At 38.9% G+C, this 15,505-nt stretch overlaps 1 protein-coding gene across 1 annotated transcript in view; it reads left to right on the top strand.

The window, feature by feature from the left end:
- The window catches only part of PPP2R3A (protein phosphatase 2 regulatory subunit B''alpha), a 155,374-nt gene that overhangs the window by 44,481 nt on the left and 95,388 nt on the right, over positions 1-15,505 (top strand). Inside the window, exons 2-3 of the mRNA XM_055126127.1 lie at positions 2,140-2,271; positions 11,284-13,684. Of these exons, the coding sequence (XP_054982102.1) occupies positions 11,693-13,684 (1,992 nt within the window). The 5' untranslated portion in view covers positions 2,140-2,271; positions 11,284-11,692. The remainder of the gene's footprint in view (positions 1-2,139; positions 2,272-11,283; positions 13,685-15,505) is intronic.

Genomic DNA, 15,505 nt, shown 5'->3' with positions numbered 1-15,505 from the left:
TCTGGCTGTGGTGGAAATTGCCTAGTTTGGGGAGCTCCCAAAGGAACTCCCGATAAGTGTAGTTTGTAACTCACAGGGTACATCCAAATGCTTGAAGAAATAAAGACCCAGAGGGAATTCTGGAATCTGAAGCTTCTGGATATCTCACAGGAAAGGCTCAGCTCATTTCCAACCGGGCACAACTTGGGGAGCTCCTTTGGAAAGTTGCGGTTGTACCCACAACTGGAACAGCGCTTGGTTTTTCCCTGGCCATCCACCCACTGTTTTAAATTGTCCGAATCCTTTCTTCAGCATTCTATCTGTTCTACAGATGTGAAGCATTTGAAATTGCTTTATTTTTAGTGTGTGTTGGGTTATAGTCTTTGTTTCCCTTTTGGAAATTCTTCTTCATCCAAAAAGAATTTCAGATTCAGACATTATTCATCTTCTGTCTGGAACACTAAAATCTCATGAGCTTCCATACGTTTTACCCCTTTCCACCTTTGGAATACTCGGAGTGCTACCACAGTCAAAATCCATTTTGCCGTTTGCTTGCTTCGTGCTTCTCTCCTGCACGTTACCGTAGCCGAACGCCCCTCCAGAGAGAACTGAATTAAGTAAATTTGGTATATTCACTGTGTGTGTTGTTATATTTTTATTTTTATGGAAAGGTCTTTCTCTTTATTAAGTATAAAAATAGGTAATAAACTATAATTTTGCTCTAAAAGAGGCTGCCGCTGAAATATGGTCTCCACCAGGGTCCCAGAGAGTACCTGTTGAATGAATTGACCTGTTCTCTTTTGTTTCGTTATTTTTTATCCCTAAAGTTTCCTCAGTATAGCAACTTTGCTTATTTTTTATAATGCCCTTTATACTTTGGATGCACAGTATACAATAATAAAGCCTTTTTAGAAAAACCTGTGCTTTAACAAAAATGACTGTAAGGTGTGCCATCTGTTTTAACCAGTCTGTGTTTGCAGAGGGACCTGGGAAAGCCCACAACCCAAAGAAGAAAGATTTACACGGTTTTATGACTGTGGCTGAGTCGTGTCTGTCTCTTGAGCTGCCTTCGCTTACAGCGGCCTTGCTGACTCTCACACCTCCCATCCTGGGCTTGCTACTTTGGTCTTGTCTTCCTCCAAAAGTGCTCTCTCCAATGCCACACAAAGTGACTCACCCGGAATTTAAACCAGACCTTCTCCCTCTCTCCCCCTCTCAGGGGTTCTCTGGCACGTTGTTGACTCTCCCTCCCCTCTTTGGGGTAGTTTCCTTCAAGCTTAACACTTTAAAATATCAAATTCCTGGTAGTGCCCACACCTGGCTCTCCGCCCCCCTACCCCCCACCCCCGCCAAAATATGCATATTCTCTTTGTTCCTAGAGCTCTTCGCCAGGCAGTCGGTCCTTTGAGATGCTTCCCTTGATCCACACATAGTTGTCTCCTTTCTCAGCCTGCTTTCATTGCGAGCTATGACTTACCTGACTCATAGGAACATCAGTGTTTATCTAACTGTGTTGTAGATATATTTGTCTAACCAGCCACTTGATTTTTATCTACAGAATTGTGATTTGATTTTCACTAATTTAAAATAAGAAAAAGACTTTGAAAAGGGAGCCATGCAAATTAAAAGTTCTTAAAATACTACCTGCAGACAGACTATTATTGAATGGATAGAGTTGTTTAATTTTTTTGTGAAATGGTTAAAAAAAATTTTTTTAATTATTTTTTTATTGAGTCATCATGAGGTGCACAATTACAAAGTTGTTCATGATAGAGTTTCAGTTATCCAGTGTTCCAACACCCATCCCTTCACCAGAGTACATTTCCCACCACCAATGTCCTCAATTTCCCTCCTGCTATGGGTTCTCCTTGAGCCCCACCCCATCCCTACCCCCACCACCCACAGCCTCCCTCTGTGTGAAATGGTAAACACTTAACCCCCAAGGTTTCCTTTTGGAGCCAGTACTTAGGAAAATCAGCAACTTCCCAAGCAGTAAGTATTAAAAAATTCATAACCAGTTCTTCAAATACAGTGCAAATACAAATGAAATGTAGGGTTTTGTTTTGTTTTGTTTTGTTTTCATAATTCAGACTAAGGGGAAAATGTTTGTTTTGTTCACATTCTGTGCACTCAAGTTGTTTCTTTGTCCTGTTTGTCTAGAAGAGAAGGCAAAATCCCAGTGAAGAAAGTGACTCGACAACTCACTGAGCTGGAGTGAGGCGCTCCTGACTACCACCTGGTGCTTTTCCACTCTGCCTCATTTCCTGTTTCTCCACTGGAGGAAAAGTAAAAGTAAGTTTTAAAGTACTTTCTGGTTTCCATATGCTCAGATTAGGTATGCAGCTGATGTGTTCTTGTTTGACTTTTCTTGCTAGGACATTAGTCCTAAACAGCACTGATTGTTCTATTCTCATACAATATTTTGAGCATCAGAAAAGCTTCCCTTTTAGGGTAAACACAGGATGATGTCACTTATGTGTAGTAATTAGAATAACTGGATGAGGGAATGCAGGAGAGATGCCGTCATCAACCCTGGCCCCAGAGTATAGGGCAGGGAAGGAGAGAAAGAGCGGAGGGGAGGGGCGGAAGAGACAGATGAGAAGCCAGGGGGAGCCTGGTACAAAGGTGTATGAAGGAACGATAAAGCCAGATTTGAAAACCACAGCGTCAACAACACTGAAATTAAAAGACCCAAACTTTGACAACCAAACTTAGAAAGACGCTGTCAAGAGAGCAGGCTAGGGCGGGCCACAGTGTGGGGGTGGATATGGGAGGAAACTTGGGAACATTGGTGGAGGAAAGTTGACACTCGTGGTGGATAGTGCTGCAATATTGTATGTCTAAAACCCAACTACAAATAACTTTGTAAATCACAGTGCTTTTTAAAAATGTTTTCTTTCAATTATTAAATAATCGTGAGATACAGTTACAAAGCTTTCATGATCAGATTTCAATCATACAGTGTTCCAACACCCATCCCTCCACCAGTGTACATTTCCTACCACAGTGCTTTAATTTTTTAAAATGTGGAAAAAATAAAATAAAGTTTTAAAAATAAAAAAGCATTATTTTTTTATTTTATAAAAAAATTAAAACCCCTCCTTTTAAGAGACTTTTAAAGTGTACTTTCTCAGTTATCTGTTTTATGGGGCTGGGGGGTGGGGTGTTTTTAATTTTTTTTTTTATTGAGTCACTGTGAGATATACCATTACAAAGCTGTTCATGATTGGGTTTCAGTCATACAGCGAGCGCAACATAGAAAACATTCTAGGCTCCTTTTTTATCCTATAATTAGTTCTATGGCATATGTTTTTGTAGCCCTCTAAATTGTTCTCTTGGAATCAGTTTCCACACTGAGTCATCCAAAGAGTGCTTGTTTTCCAGGCAAGCTACTAGTTTTATTATTTCTAAATGACTCATTATTTCTGAATCATCACACCTTGTGTACTCTGTTAAATAAAAAAAAAAAATTAGGCACTTTTCCACAGTATTTCCTCTTCTTAATCTTCAAATGTTTCATGTAAGTGATGTGAATATTCAACCAATTTTCTCTTTCATCTATGATTTATGTTCCTCATTTTCTTACTGAACACTTTCATCAGTTAAGATACCAGTGGAAGCTCTTTACCTCATATTCCCTGCTCCAGATGTTTCCTGAAATCAAACTCATAAATGTAATATAAAAAATATGTGTACATCTTTCTCTACTTTCTATCATTAAACTTATTACTTACGGTTCTGTTAACAGCCCAGATTTCTTTATGAAATTAGGAAGAAACACCTGTTAAAAAAAAAGTATAGCACCAGTGTTTGTTGGGACACAAAATCTTTGGGATTTAGTATTTCAGAACAGTAAAACACTTTCCTCTCTTGGCTTCCATGTCCTATTAAGTTGTTTCTCTTCCTGCCCTTTGAAAATGCATCATCTTTCTCCTTCCTTGCATCCTTATCCTTGTCCCATATAGTGTTGTCCCTAAAGTATTGTCATTAATCTTATTTCCCTAAAGTGTTATCCTTAATCTTTTTCCTCATCTAAGTACTTTCAGAGTTGCCCACTCATGACCTTAAGGCCTTTTTTTGGTCTTCATTCTTAAGTCTTGATTTTCAGCTCCTATCCCTTCACTACCAAGGATTCCCAGTTGCATATATTATCTTCTGTCGTCTCCTTAATGTCCTACCCATGCCTGAAGCTGAAGTCAGCTCACCTGTTTCCCCCAGCCTGCATTCCAGCAGCACCATGTGGTTTATAACCAGGCTCTGGCTCTGGCCTCATCTTCACATCTCGCTACAAACCAATTTTTATCTTTTAGGTTGTTATCAATTACATTTGTATACTTAAAGTTTCAAATAGTGTTTTAAAAGCTTCTTTGAAATACCAGTTTTTTTACTCCTAACTAGGCCTGCTTCTTCATCGCTACCATTTTTAAGCCATTTCTTCCTCTACTTCCATTTTTCCAGTAGCTTGTATGTTACAAATGAATCATTGATTAATTTGAAATGCTCTATCTTCCCTTCCTGATCTGAACTTCAGTTCTCTGCATATTAATTAAGATAAAGTATAAGATTATCTGTAGCACTGTCGTCCCATTGTTCATCGATTTGCTCGAGCGGGCATCAGTAACATCTCCGTTGTGAGACTTGTTGAGCGGGTAGGGCAATTGCTTTGCACACAGCCGACCTGGTTCAATTCCTCTGTCCCTCTTGGAGAGCTCGGCAAACTACCCAGAGTATCCTGCCCACATGGCAAGCTACCCGTGGCATATTTGATATGCCAAAAACGGTTAACAACAAGTCTCACAATGGAGATGTTACTGGTACCTGCTTGAGCAAATTGGTGAGCACCGGGATGACAGTTGATAAGATTATCATGTGATTACATGATAGTTAAATCATGTGGTTAAAATTCATATTATAATTTTGCTACTTTTGTATATGACTATTTGCCAGAATTATAAATACAATATGCAGGGGCTGGAGCGATAGCACAGCGGGTAGGGCGTTTGCCTTGCATTCGACCAACCCAGGTTCGAATCCCAGCATCCCATATGGTCCCCTGAGCACTGCCAGGAGTAATTCCTCAGTGCAGAGCCAGGAGTAACCCCTGTGCATTGCCAGGTGGGACCCAAAAAAAAAAAAAAGGCATAAATAAGTAAATAAATAAATAAATAAATACAATATGCAATCTTGTAAAATTCTCAGCAAATTAGAAATAGAAACTGTCTCAGTTTATAAGGCAGTGTTCACCAAAATCCCTGCAGCTATCATCATATTTAATGGTAAAAGATTTAATACTTTTTCTGTAGAATTAGGTACACGGGACAGGAGAGAGAGTGCAGAGATTAAAGTGTTTGCCTTGCACTTGTCAAACAAGTTTGATCCTTGGTACTGTGTGGTCACCTAAGCACTGCCAGGAGTAATACCTGAACACAGAGCCAGGAGTAAACCCTAATACGCCAGGTGTGATCCCCCAGAAAGAAAAAATACATATCAGTTACAGGTCAAGTATTTCTGTATTCACCGCTTGTATTCATAATTGTTTCGGGAGATCCTGATCAGTGCAAGAGGCATTGATATTTGAAAGGGCTGGAGCAATAGTACAGTGGGTAGGACTCTTTCCTTGCATGCAGTTGACCAGAGTCTGATTCCCGGCATCTCATATGGACCCTGAAGCCTGCCAGGAGTGATCCCTAAGAGCAGAGCCAGGAGCAAGCCCTGAGCATCACTGGGTATGGCTCAAAAACTAAAAAAAAAAAAAAAAAAACCTAAAAAAAATTGTTCTGGCTATTCTAGGTCTACTTCATGATATTCGGGCTTACTCCTGGCTCTGCCTCAGGGATAACTCCTAACAGTGCCAGGTAAAACCTTTGTCGGTGTGTGCAAGACAAATATCCTACCACTGTACTATTGCTATGGCCCCAGACAGTTCTTTTTTATTTACCTTTTTTAGGGTCACACTCAGTGATGCACAAGGGTTATTCCTGGCTTATGCACTCAGGAATTACTCCTGGCAGTGCTCGGGGGGCCATATGGGATGCTGGGAATCAATCCCAGGTCGACCATGTGGAAGGCAGACAACCTACCTGCTATGCTATCACTCCAGCCCTTCCCAGAACGATTCTTAAAAAGAAAAAATTTGGAAGATTTAAATTGCTATTTTAAAATTTTCTGTAAACTCCAGTGATTGAGAAGGGTATTGGTATACATAAAGAGACAAAAGATCAGGGAAATCAGAAATAAAACCCCTATATATGGTCAGTTGTTCTTCACCTAGGGCTCCAACATTATTCACCAAGACAGAATAGACTCTTGGACATATGGTGCTGGATAATTTACAACAGCCTCATACCATACAGAAAAATTCATTCAGAATTATTAGACTTGAACATTACGGTTGAAGCTATAAAACTACCAAAATGAACCATAAGAGAAAATCTTCATCACCTTGAATTGATGGATTCAAATGTACTTAAAATTTTTAAAAAATTAAAAATAATTTAGGAACTAGAGCAATAGCACAGCAGGTAGGGTGTTTGCCTTGCATGCGCCAATCCGGGTTCGATTCCCAGCATTTCATAGGTCCTCCAAGCACCACCAAGAGTAAATCCTGAGTACATGAGCCAGGAGTAACCCCTGTACATTGCTGGGTGTGAGCTGAAAAGAAAAAAAAAATTTAAGTGATTTGATTATTAGAATTGGTCACTGAAACCGCTCAAAAGTGGGGCCAGAAAGATAGTACAGGGGTTAAAGGGCCTGCCTTGCACATAGTCAATGCTAGCTCAATATCCAGCACTAAATGTGGTCTCCTAAGCACTACCATGATTGATCTATGAGCAGAGAGCCAGATGTAAATAACTCTGAGCACTGCTGGGTGTGTGGCCCACAAACAAAACAAAAAAACTCTCAAAAGTTACTGCTCAGAAAATGGAATGGGGAGTCATGAGATAATGTCTGATCTAAAACCATAACTCTTAGAACTCAATAACAAGATACAATCCAGGCTGAAGATGTAGCTTATATACTTTGCATGCTGGAGTGTTTGGTGCCTGTAGTTGTATGGTTCCCAGAACACCACTGGGAGCAACCCTGAGCACAGCCAGGAGAAGGAGACACTGAGTCTGCCAGGTGTGACCCAAAACCAAAAGCAAAACAAAAAAAGAGATTTGAATATTTAACAGAATATTTGCCAATAAGCAAATGAAAAATCTATAACATTATTTATAGAAAAATTCACAATGAAATAATAATGTGCAGGATGTTTAAAGTAGAATGTATTGACTGTCCCAAATTCTGAAGAGGCTGTGGAGTGAACTTTATCTCATAATTTACTGGCTATATGTAAAATGGTATAATCACTTGAGTACACAATTAAGCATTTTATTATAAAAATATACTTACTGTACAACCCAACAATGACACTGTTAGGTGTTTACCTGGAGAAATGAAAATGATGTCCTCATAAAAGCCTTGTGCAAAAATATTTACAGTACCTTAATTTATAGTGGACCCAAACTTAAAATAATATAAATATCCCTTAATTGGTAAATGAATTAACTTATAATATGGTCATAAAGTAAAATAATAGTAATTAAAGGGACAGGATTGTTGATATAGAGTGTGAAGTAAACAATTCACAAGATCATTATGTTAAGTGACAGAAGCCTATTTCAAAAGTTAGTATGATTGTAATACATAAAAAACTGTATGTTGGGGTTGGAGTGATAGTACAGTGGATAGGGCATTTGCCTTGCAAATGGTTGCGGCCAACCCGGGTTCAGTTCCCAGCATCCCATTGGTTCCATGATCACCATCAGAAGTAATTCCTGAGTGCAAAGCTAGGAGTAACCCCTGTGAATCGCCGGGTGTGACCTTAAAAAAAAAATAAACTGTGTGTTTTCATGCATTCCACTCTGAAATCACCCAAGTCCCAATTTTGAGTATATAATTATTGTACACCATAGTGTTCTATCATCTCTCTTCTCTCTCAGAGTTCCTAAACAAAGATTTTTTTCTTAAAAAAAAAAAAACTTTTGTTTTTTTTACATAAAAGCATTGTTTGAAATAAAATTATAGGTGTTAAGTGCTAGTATACTGTATGGTCACCCATTCTCAGGTGTGCTCAGGGCTTCTTAGCACAAAAAGTGGATGGGGAGATGAAGGGAGGGAAGAAGGAAAATTATAATGCTGAAAAACACGTCATTGGTGTCCAGAGATTAGGTTAGAATGAATGAATGTGTGCATACAGAGAGTAGTAGTGAAGGGCTTTGGAGGATGGTGGATCATCCTGCTTGTGGTAATAATTATTATTAAAGGATAAAAAGGAAGGAAGGAGTGAATGCATGTAAAATTGATGAAACCCCAAAGGCCCTGGGTTCAGTTAACAGTACCATTGTCAATTTCCTGGTTTTGATCATATGGCATATGATATCATCAGTGAAAGGAACTGAAAGAAGAGTACGTAGGGATTCTAAATAACCTTGCAATTTCTGTTTGAGTTTAAAATCTCAAAATTAAAATACAATTTGATTTTTCACTTGGACATTATTTGCCACATTTAAAATACCCCCATAGGGGCTGGAGAGATAGCACAGCAGGTAGGGCGTTTGCCTTGCACGCGGCCAACCCGGGTTCGAATCCCAGCATCCTATATGGTCCCCTGAGCACCGCCAGGAGTAATTCCTGAGTGCAGAGCCAGGAGTAACCCCTGTGCATCGCAGGGTGTGACCCAAAAAGCAAAAAATAAATAAATAAATAAATAAATAATAAAATAAATAAAATACCCCCATAGTCTCCTATGGCTAACGGCAGCTCTGTCAGTGGAGATAGAAATGTAGACTATTTTCATCACCCAGAAAGGTATTTTTTTTATTTTGTCACTGTGATTTACACAACTGCTAATGATAGGGCTTCATGTCTACAGTGTTCAGCACCACACCCTCTATCAGAGTACCCCCCAACCTATAATTCCCACCCCTGTACCCCTCCATGGTAAACTCCTTTCTTTCTGTAATGAATCACTGTGAGATATAGTTACAAAGCTTCCATGATTGAGTTTCAGTCATAGAATGATCCAACACCCATCTCTGTACCAGTATACATTTTCTACCACCAGTGTCCCCAATATCCCTCCCACCACCCCCACTCTGCCTCACCCCTTGCCTCTATGGCAATTTCCTTTTTACTCTCTCTATACTTTGGGGCATTATGGTTTGCAATACAGATACTGAGAGGCCATCACGTGTGGTCCTTTATATACTTTTAGCACACATCTCCCATCCCAAGCCATCCTTCCAATCATCATTGACTCAGTGATCCCTTCTCTATCCCAGCTGCCTTCTCCCCCAGCTCATGAAGCAGGCTTCGAACCATGGAGCGATCTTTCTGGCCTTTGTCTCTACTGTCTTGGGTGTTAGTCTCATATTATGTTATTTTATATTCCACAAATGAGTGCAGTCCTTCTATGTCTGTCCCTCTCTTTCTGACTCATTTCACTTAGCATGGTACTCTCCATGACCATCCACTTATAAGCAAATTTCTTTCCTAACAGCTGCATAGTATTCCATTATGTAGATGTACCATAGTTTCTTCAACTAGTCATCTCTTCTCGGGCACTCGGGTTGTTTCCAGATTCTGGCTATTGTGAACAGTTCTGGTAAGCTCCTTTCTTTAGACCAGTTCTCATGCTCTGTTGACTTTAGCCATTTGTTGCTCTCTTCCTATGTTTGTTTATATCCCACATACTAGAAAGATCATTTGGTAATGTTAAAAATACCAGCACTGTTGATGGCACTGGATGTTCCACTTCGTTGCTTTCACCTTCTACTTTTCCATCATTGCCATTACTGCAGCATCCTTCATGCAGTAGGATCATTCATTCTGTCATTCAACAAATTATACTGACTCTTTTTTTTTTAAATATATAGTCTCTCGATGTCTTCCCTGTGCTGTCCGGGTCTAAGTCACCAGCCTCCTTGATGATTTTTTTGTAGCCTTGAATTAGTTACCCTGCTTCTTTTCTTGCCCTCCTGCAGTCTCTTCTAAACACAGCATCCAGAATGACCTACTTACAGCCTTAAGTCTGCTCAGGTAATCCCCTGCCCAGTGGCCTTCAGTTTCCTAGCTCACACAGCACTAAGGCCCAGTTCATCAAACTAAGTCAATAGTGCCTGCATTGTTGAGACTCTCACCTTCCCTTCTGACCTCATATTCCACCGTCTTATTCTCTACGCTTCAGTCACTTTAGCTTCTTGTTATTCGTGTAGTCAGTCAAGCATGCTTTCACTTCAGGCCTGTTTACTTAGGGTTAGTCTCTCTTTCAGGTCTCTCTTTAGATTTCAGTGGTTTTCTCAATTGCTCTTCTCCCCACAACACTCTACCATCTTTCTAAACCCTGACCCAGATTACTTTTTTCTCTGTAGTTCAAATCACCATCTAAGTTATACCTTTTTTTTTTTTTGCATGTTGGTATTTTCCTTTCTAGACTATCAATTCCATAAGAACAGGAAGAAACAGTTTTATTTAATGCTGTGTCCCCAATATCTAGCAAGTGCCTTACATAGAACTCAGCTCAGTTTTTGTGTGAATGCATTGATTGAACCTTCTTGGCAAGCAAGGACAACATAGTTTAAAAACCTTAAAAATGGCTGGAGCAATAGCACAGCGGGGGTGTTTGCCTTGCACACGGCCGACCCGGGTTCAATTCCCAGCATCCCATATGGTCCCCTGAGCACCACCAGGAGTAATTCCTGAGTGCAGAGCCAGGAGTAACCCCTGTGCATTGCCAGGTATGACCCAAAAAGAAAAAAAAAAAACCTTAAGAAAAAAAAAAGACTACATAAATTGTGTACACTTGATGGCAAGAGAGACTACTTAATTGTGGTAAAATCTAAGACGGCGCTACCAGAACAGTAATTAGGTAGTAATTAGGCTGGCTGGTGCTCTCTCTCTCTCTCTCTCTCTCTCTCTATCTCTCTGTGCTGGATATCACATTATGAATTCAACTGGTGGAATATAAAGGCTATCCTTATCTAAGCTGGGGATAAGGAGGATATAAAGCATAAGAAATATCAAGTCCGAGGCCATTGTAACAATGCAGAAGTGAGAATGCTGTTCTAGGTAGTAAGGAATATAGCATCCGATGACCCAAAACATGATTTAAATATCACCCATCAGTAATGTGACAAAGAATAAGGTTTGATGATGAACTATAAGTGGGATGTAAAGGAAGAGGAAATAAAAAGGTCTGTCATATTAATCATATTTTTTAATTTATAAAAACATATTTTCTTTGTTTTCTTTTTATCATAGGTTTCCCTGTCATTCACAGAAAAATGAATAATTTAAACCTTTGGAGGACTCAATTATAACACTTCAGTACTACCAACTAAGATTTGTGACAATAAATTTCTTCACTATAGAACTGTTGAAGAACTAAAAGAAGATATTCTTCTATAAAAAGTTCTGTAGTGTGATGATATTACTAAATAACACTTAAAAACTCAATTATTAAATTATTAGATTTGCTAATAAAAGCACACATGTGCATTTGCTACTGTATCCTGACAGTTTTACTAAACCTCAAATTTAGACAGTTCCTTTTGTAGGAAAGTCATTGCAAGAAACCACTGAACATTGCCACCAAGTGTCACTTAGGAAAATTTACTTGAAACAACTACTATAGAATTCCAAATCCCCCCCACTAAGTGGATTTGATATTATGGCAGCAACTTACAGACTTGTGGTCAGTACTGTGAACCACTATAGCAGCGTGATAATAGACCGGCGTTTTGAACAAGCTATACATTATTGCACTGGAACCTGCCACACCTTCGCCCATGGAGTGGATTGCATTGTGGTGCACCATAGCGTTTGTGCAGACCTCTTGCACATTCCCGTGTCTCAGTTCAAAGATGCCGACCTGGACTCTATGTTCCTACCCCATGAAAATGGGTTTTCCTCAGTTGACGGCGACTATCCCCATCAGGCCCTTATTGGCATACCCAGGATCAGGAAAGGATCTACATTTCAAAACACCTGTAACTTAAAGGACATTGCAGGAGAAGCAATCAGTTTTGCCAGTGGGAAAATAAAGGAATTTTCCCTTGAAAAACTCAAAAACTCTAACCATGCAGTTTACAAAAAAGGAAGGAAAGTTAAGTCTGATTCATTTAATAGGAGGTCAGTTGATTTTGACTTGCTCTGTGGCCATTATAGCAATGACGGGAACTCCCCGTCCTTTGGTTTACTTCGGAGTTCCTCAGTTGAGGAAAAATCTTTGTCCCATAGAAATTCACTTGATTCAGGCCTCGCTTCAATGCTTCTTCAGAACATCTCTGAAGAAGACTTAGTCACTCAAATTTTGGAAAAACATAAACTCGATCATTTTTCTCCTGGAACAGACATAAAGATGTGCTTGGACATCTTGCTGAAATGCTCTGAGGATTTGAAAAAATGCACAGACATCATTAAACAGTGCATAAAGAAAAAGTCAGGGAGCAACATCAATGAAGGAAATGGTAATGATGCCATTTCTAGCCCTGAAACTATTTATATGACTGTAATGACCAGGTTAGCATCATACCTGAAAAAGTTACCATTTGAATTCATGCAGTCTGGGAATAATGAGGCTATAGACTTAACAGAACTTGTCAGTAATATGCCTAGTTTACAACTGACTCCCTTCTCCCCGATATTTGGCACCGAACAGCCTCCTAAATATGAAGACGTTGTCCAGCTCACAGCCCCTGATGCAGGGAGATTTCAGGCTATAGAAATGCAAAATGAAAAGCACAATACTAGGAAAATAGATAATACAAAACCCATTCCAACCAATTCAGTGAATTCCTTATATAATTTAGAGAAAAATGATCCCAAATCTTTAAAAGATGCCCAGCATCCATCACAGTCATTAACCATAAATCCTTTAGAAAATTCTTCTGGTAATGTAATAGATACCCTTTTTATTGAAGAAGAGTCTGATGGTGAGAAAGCATTAGCTAAAGGACAAAGGACAGAGAATGGACTCAGTCAGGAATCATTAAAGGAAAATGAAGATAAAGCAGAATTTTCAGATCATGGTGCTCATCTTAAGAAAGGTCCTGCCTCCATGCAGACTGAAATTGCTAAGACGATCTTTAAGAAGTCAGTTGCTAACCTACCTGAGGAAAATTTTAAATCAAAAGTTGCTAAAGTTGAAGAGGGAGACCACAAAGGTTTTATGAATTCAAATAGTCAGGAAGAAATAGATAAGTTATTAATGGACTTGGAATCTTTTTCACAGAAAATGGAGACCTCTCTAAGAGACCCTCTTGCCAAGGGTAAAAGCTCCAACCCTGCAAATAGTTATAGTCCATTGACTGGTCAGAGCCCTGTAGATTTTGAATCTAAATCTAAAATCTCTTCGACCGTGGAAAAAGTCTCACCCTCCTGTCTGACAAGAATTATTGAAACCAATGGACACAAAATAGAGGAAGAGGATCGAGCCCTCTTACTGCGAATTCTAGAAAGTATTGAAGACTTTGCTCAAGAACTAGTTGAATGTAAATCAGGTAGAGGAAGCCTCTCACAAGAAAAGGAAATGATGCAGATTCTTCAGGAAACTTTGACAACATCTTCCCAGCCCAATTCAATATGTAGAAGTTCCCCTGTTGATGATAAAGCTAAAGATGCTACAGTGGTTTTGATTCAGCAGACACCAGAGGTGATCAAGGTAAGACCTCAAATTCTTGAGTCCCAACAAGCCTCAAAAGAAGCACCTTAAATGATCGCACAGTTTATAAAAACAGATTATGTTAGCCATTTTTGTTCTGCTAAAGCTCTTGTCCTAGGCTAGGAATGGTCTCACTCAATCACTATAAAATGTTCGAATCAAGCTGATTGATTTCAAGTCTCTTCCCCACTCTCTTTCTAGCTCTGTGATCAAAGAAAAGTTACTTTGCCTTAATAGCCTCATCTATGCATTGGAGATAAAAAGGATCAAGATAACTTAGGTATATGAAACATAAGCAAGTTGTCTTACACCAAGACATTTTTTAGTACAGTCATATGGCACTTCACCGGAGGAATACATTCTGAGAAATAGGTCATTAGTAAATTATAATCATGAGAATGTTGTAGAATAAGAGCACAAACGTAGGTTGCCACAGCCTAGGCTATGTGGTGTAACCTGCTGGAGCAATAGTCATCTATGCATCTTGACTGAAACAGTATTAATCAATACATGATTATATTAGTCTTCAACTTCCCTTAGAGTTGTTATTACTGCATTTCTGTGATTATAAATGCAGTGTAGGGTACCAAAAAAAAAGGCATTTTAGCTGACTTAAAATCTAGTTGCAACAAAAATGCTGTTGCCCAAAACAGTAAGTAACAATTGGCTATTAGTGATAGCATTTATGTGATACATGGCCAAGTTCAAAACAACAATTGCCTATTTTAGCATTCTCATTAGAATTCTCTTTTAGGGCATTTTAACATGAGCATTTTAACATTACTCTGAAAGTATTGTTAGTACAACAATCCTTCGAAGAAGAGAAGGTAAAGACTAGACTTTGAAATTTACCTAGAAACTGGTAGCACTCCATTTGAATAATCCCAGGAAGGAAGTATTACTCCATTTGTATATGCTTTTTAGTTCAGAGAGATTTCTTACTCATTTTACATATCACAACATGGATTAACAAGAAACTGAGCTCCGTATCACTCAGATTGGTAGATACCCCTTGTTCCTATAGCTTTCCCATTGCCCCTTCTGGAATATATGATTAATATATTCCATGAAAGGGGAAGGAGGGGATAGTACTTCCATGTGCTTTATCCATATTCCAAAATGCTTTATCCCACACATAACATACAGTATCCCTTCTACTCACAATTATTCCAATCTAAAGGCTAAGAAATGGAAGAAAATACAGACTATTTGTTTAATACTATCTCTAGCACATGAATGTACTAGAGATTTATATATATTTATATCTTCATGTGAGTGAATTCATACATAAAGCCAAATTAGTAAAGCACTTAGAAAAGTAATGGTATGGATGGAAGAGATAGTACAGGGGTTAAGGCACTTGCTCCGTACTTTGCTGACCCTCGCTGGATCCCCAGCCACCATCAGGATGGTCTCTGAACATAGAGCCATGTGTAAACCCTAAGTACCAGCAGATGTGGTCCTAAAACAAACGAAATTAATGACATGTTTTGTTTAGAGATAACCAGAGTTATACAAAATGTATGAAGAAATGAATGGATACACTATCTTCAGAAGTGTGGTTAATTCCTTAGGGAAGAGGGGAAGGGTACACTGGGGGCCTCTGTAATTTCAGTAATGTTCTATCCCATAATCTGGTAGTGTATTATGAATATTTTACCATAAATTTGCATGTTTTAATATATTAAATACTGTCTTTTTAAAAATCAATTGGCTATTAGTGATAGCATTTATGTGATACATGGCCAAGTTCAAAACAACAATTGCCTATTTTAGCATTCTCATTAGAATTCTCTTTTAGGGGAAAAGATGGACCTTGTA

Source organism: Sorex araneus, chromosome 2, assembly GCF_027595985.1.
Source record: "Sorex araneus isolate mSorAra2 chromosome 2, mSorAra2.pri, whole genome shotgun sequence".
Classification (NCBI taxonomy): domain Eukaryota; kingdom Metazoa; phylum Chordata; class Mammalia; order Eulipotyphla; family Soricidae; genus Sorex; species Sorex araneus.
The sequence above is the reverse complement of the archived record's forward strand: the minus strand, read 5'-3'. Positions and strand labels throughout refer to the sequence as shown.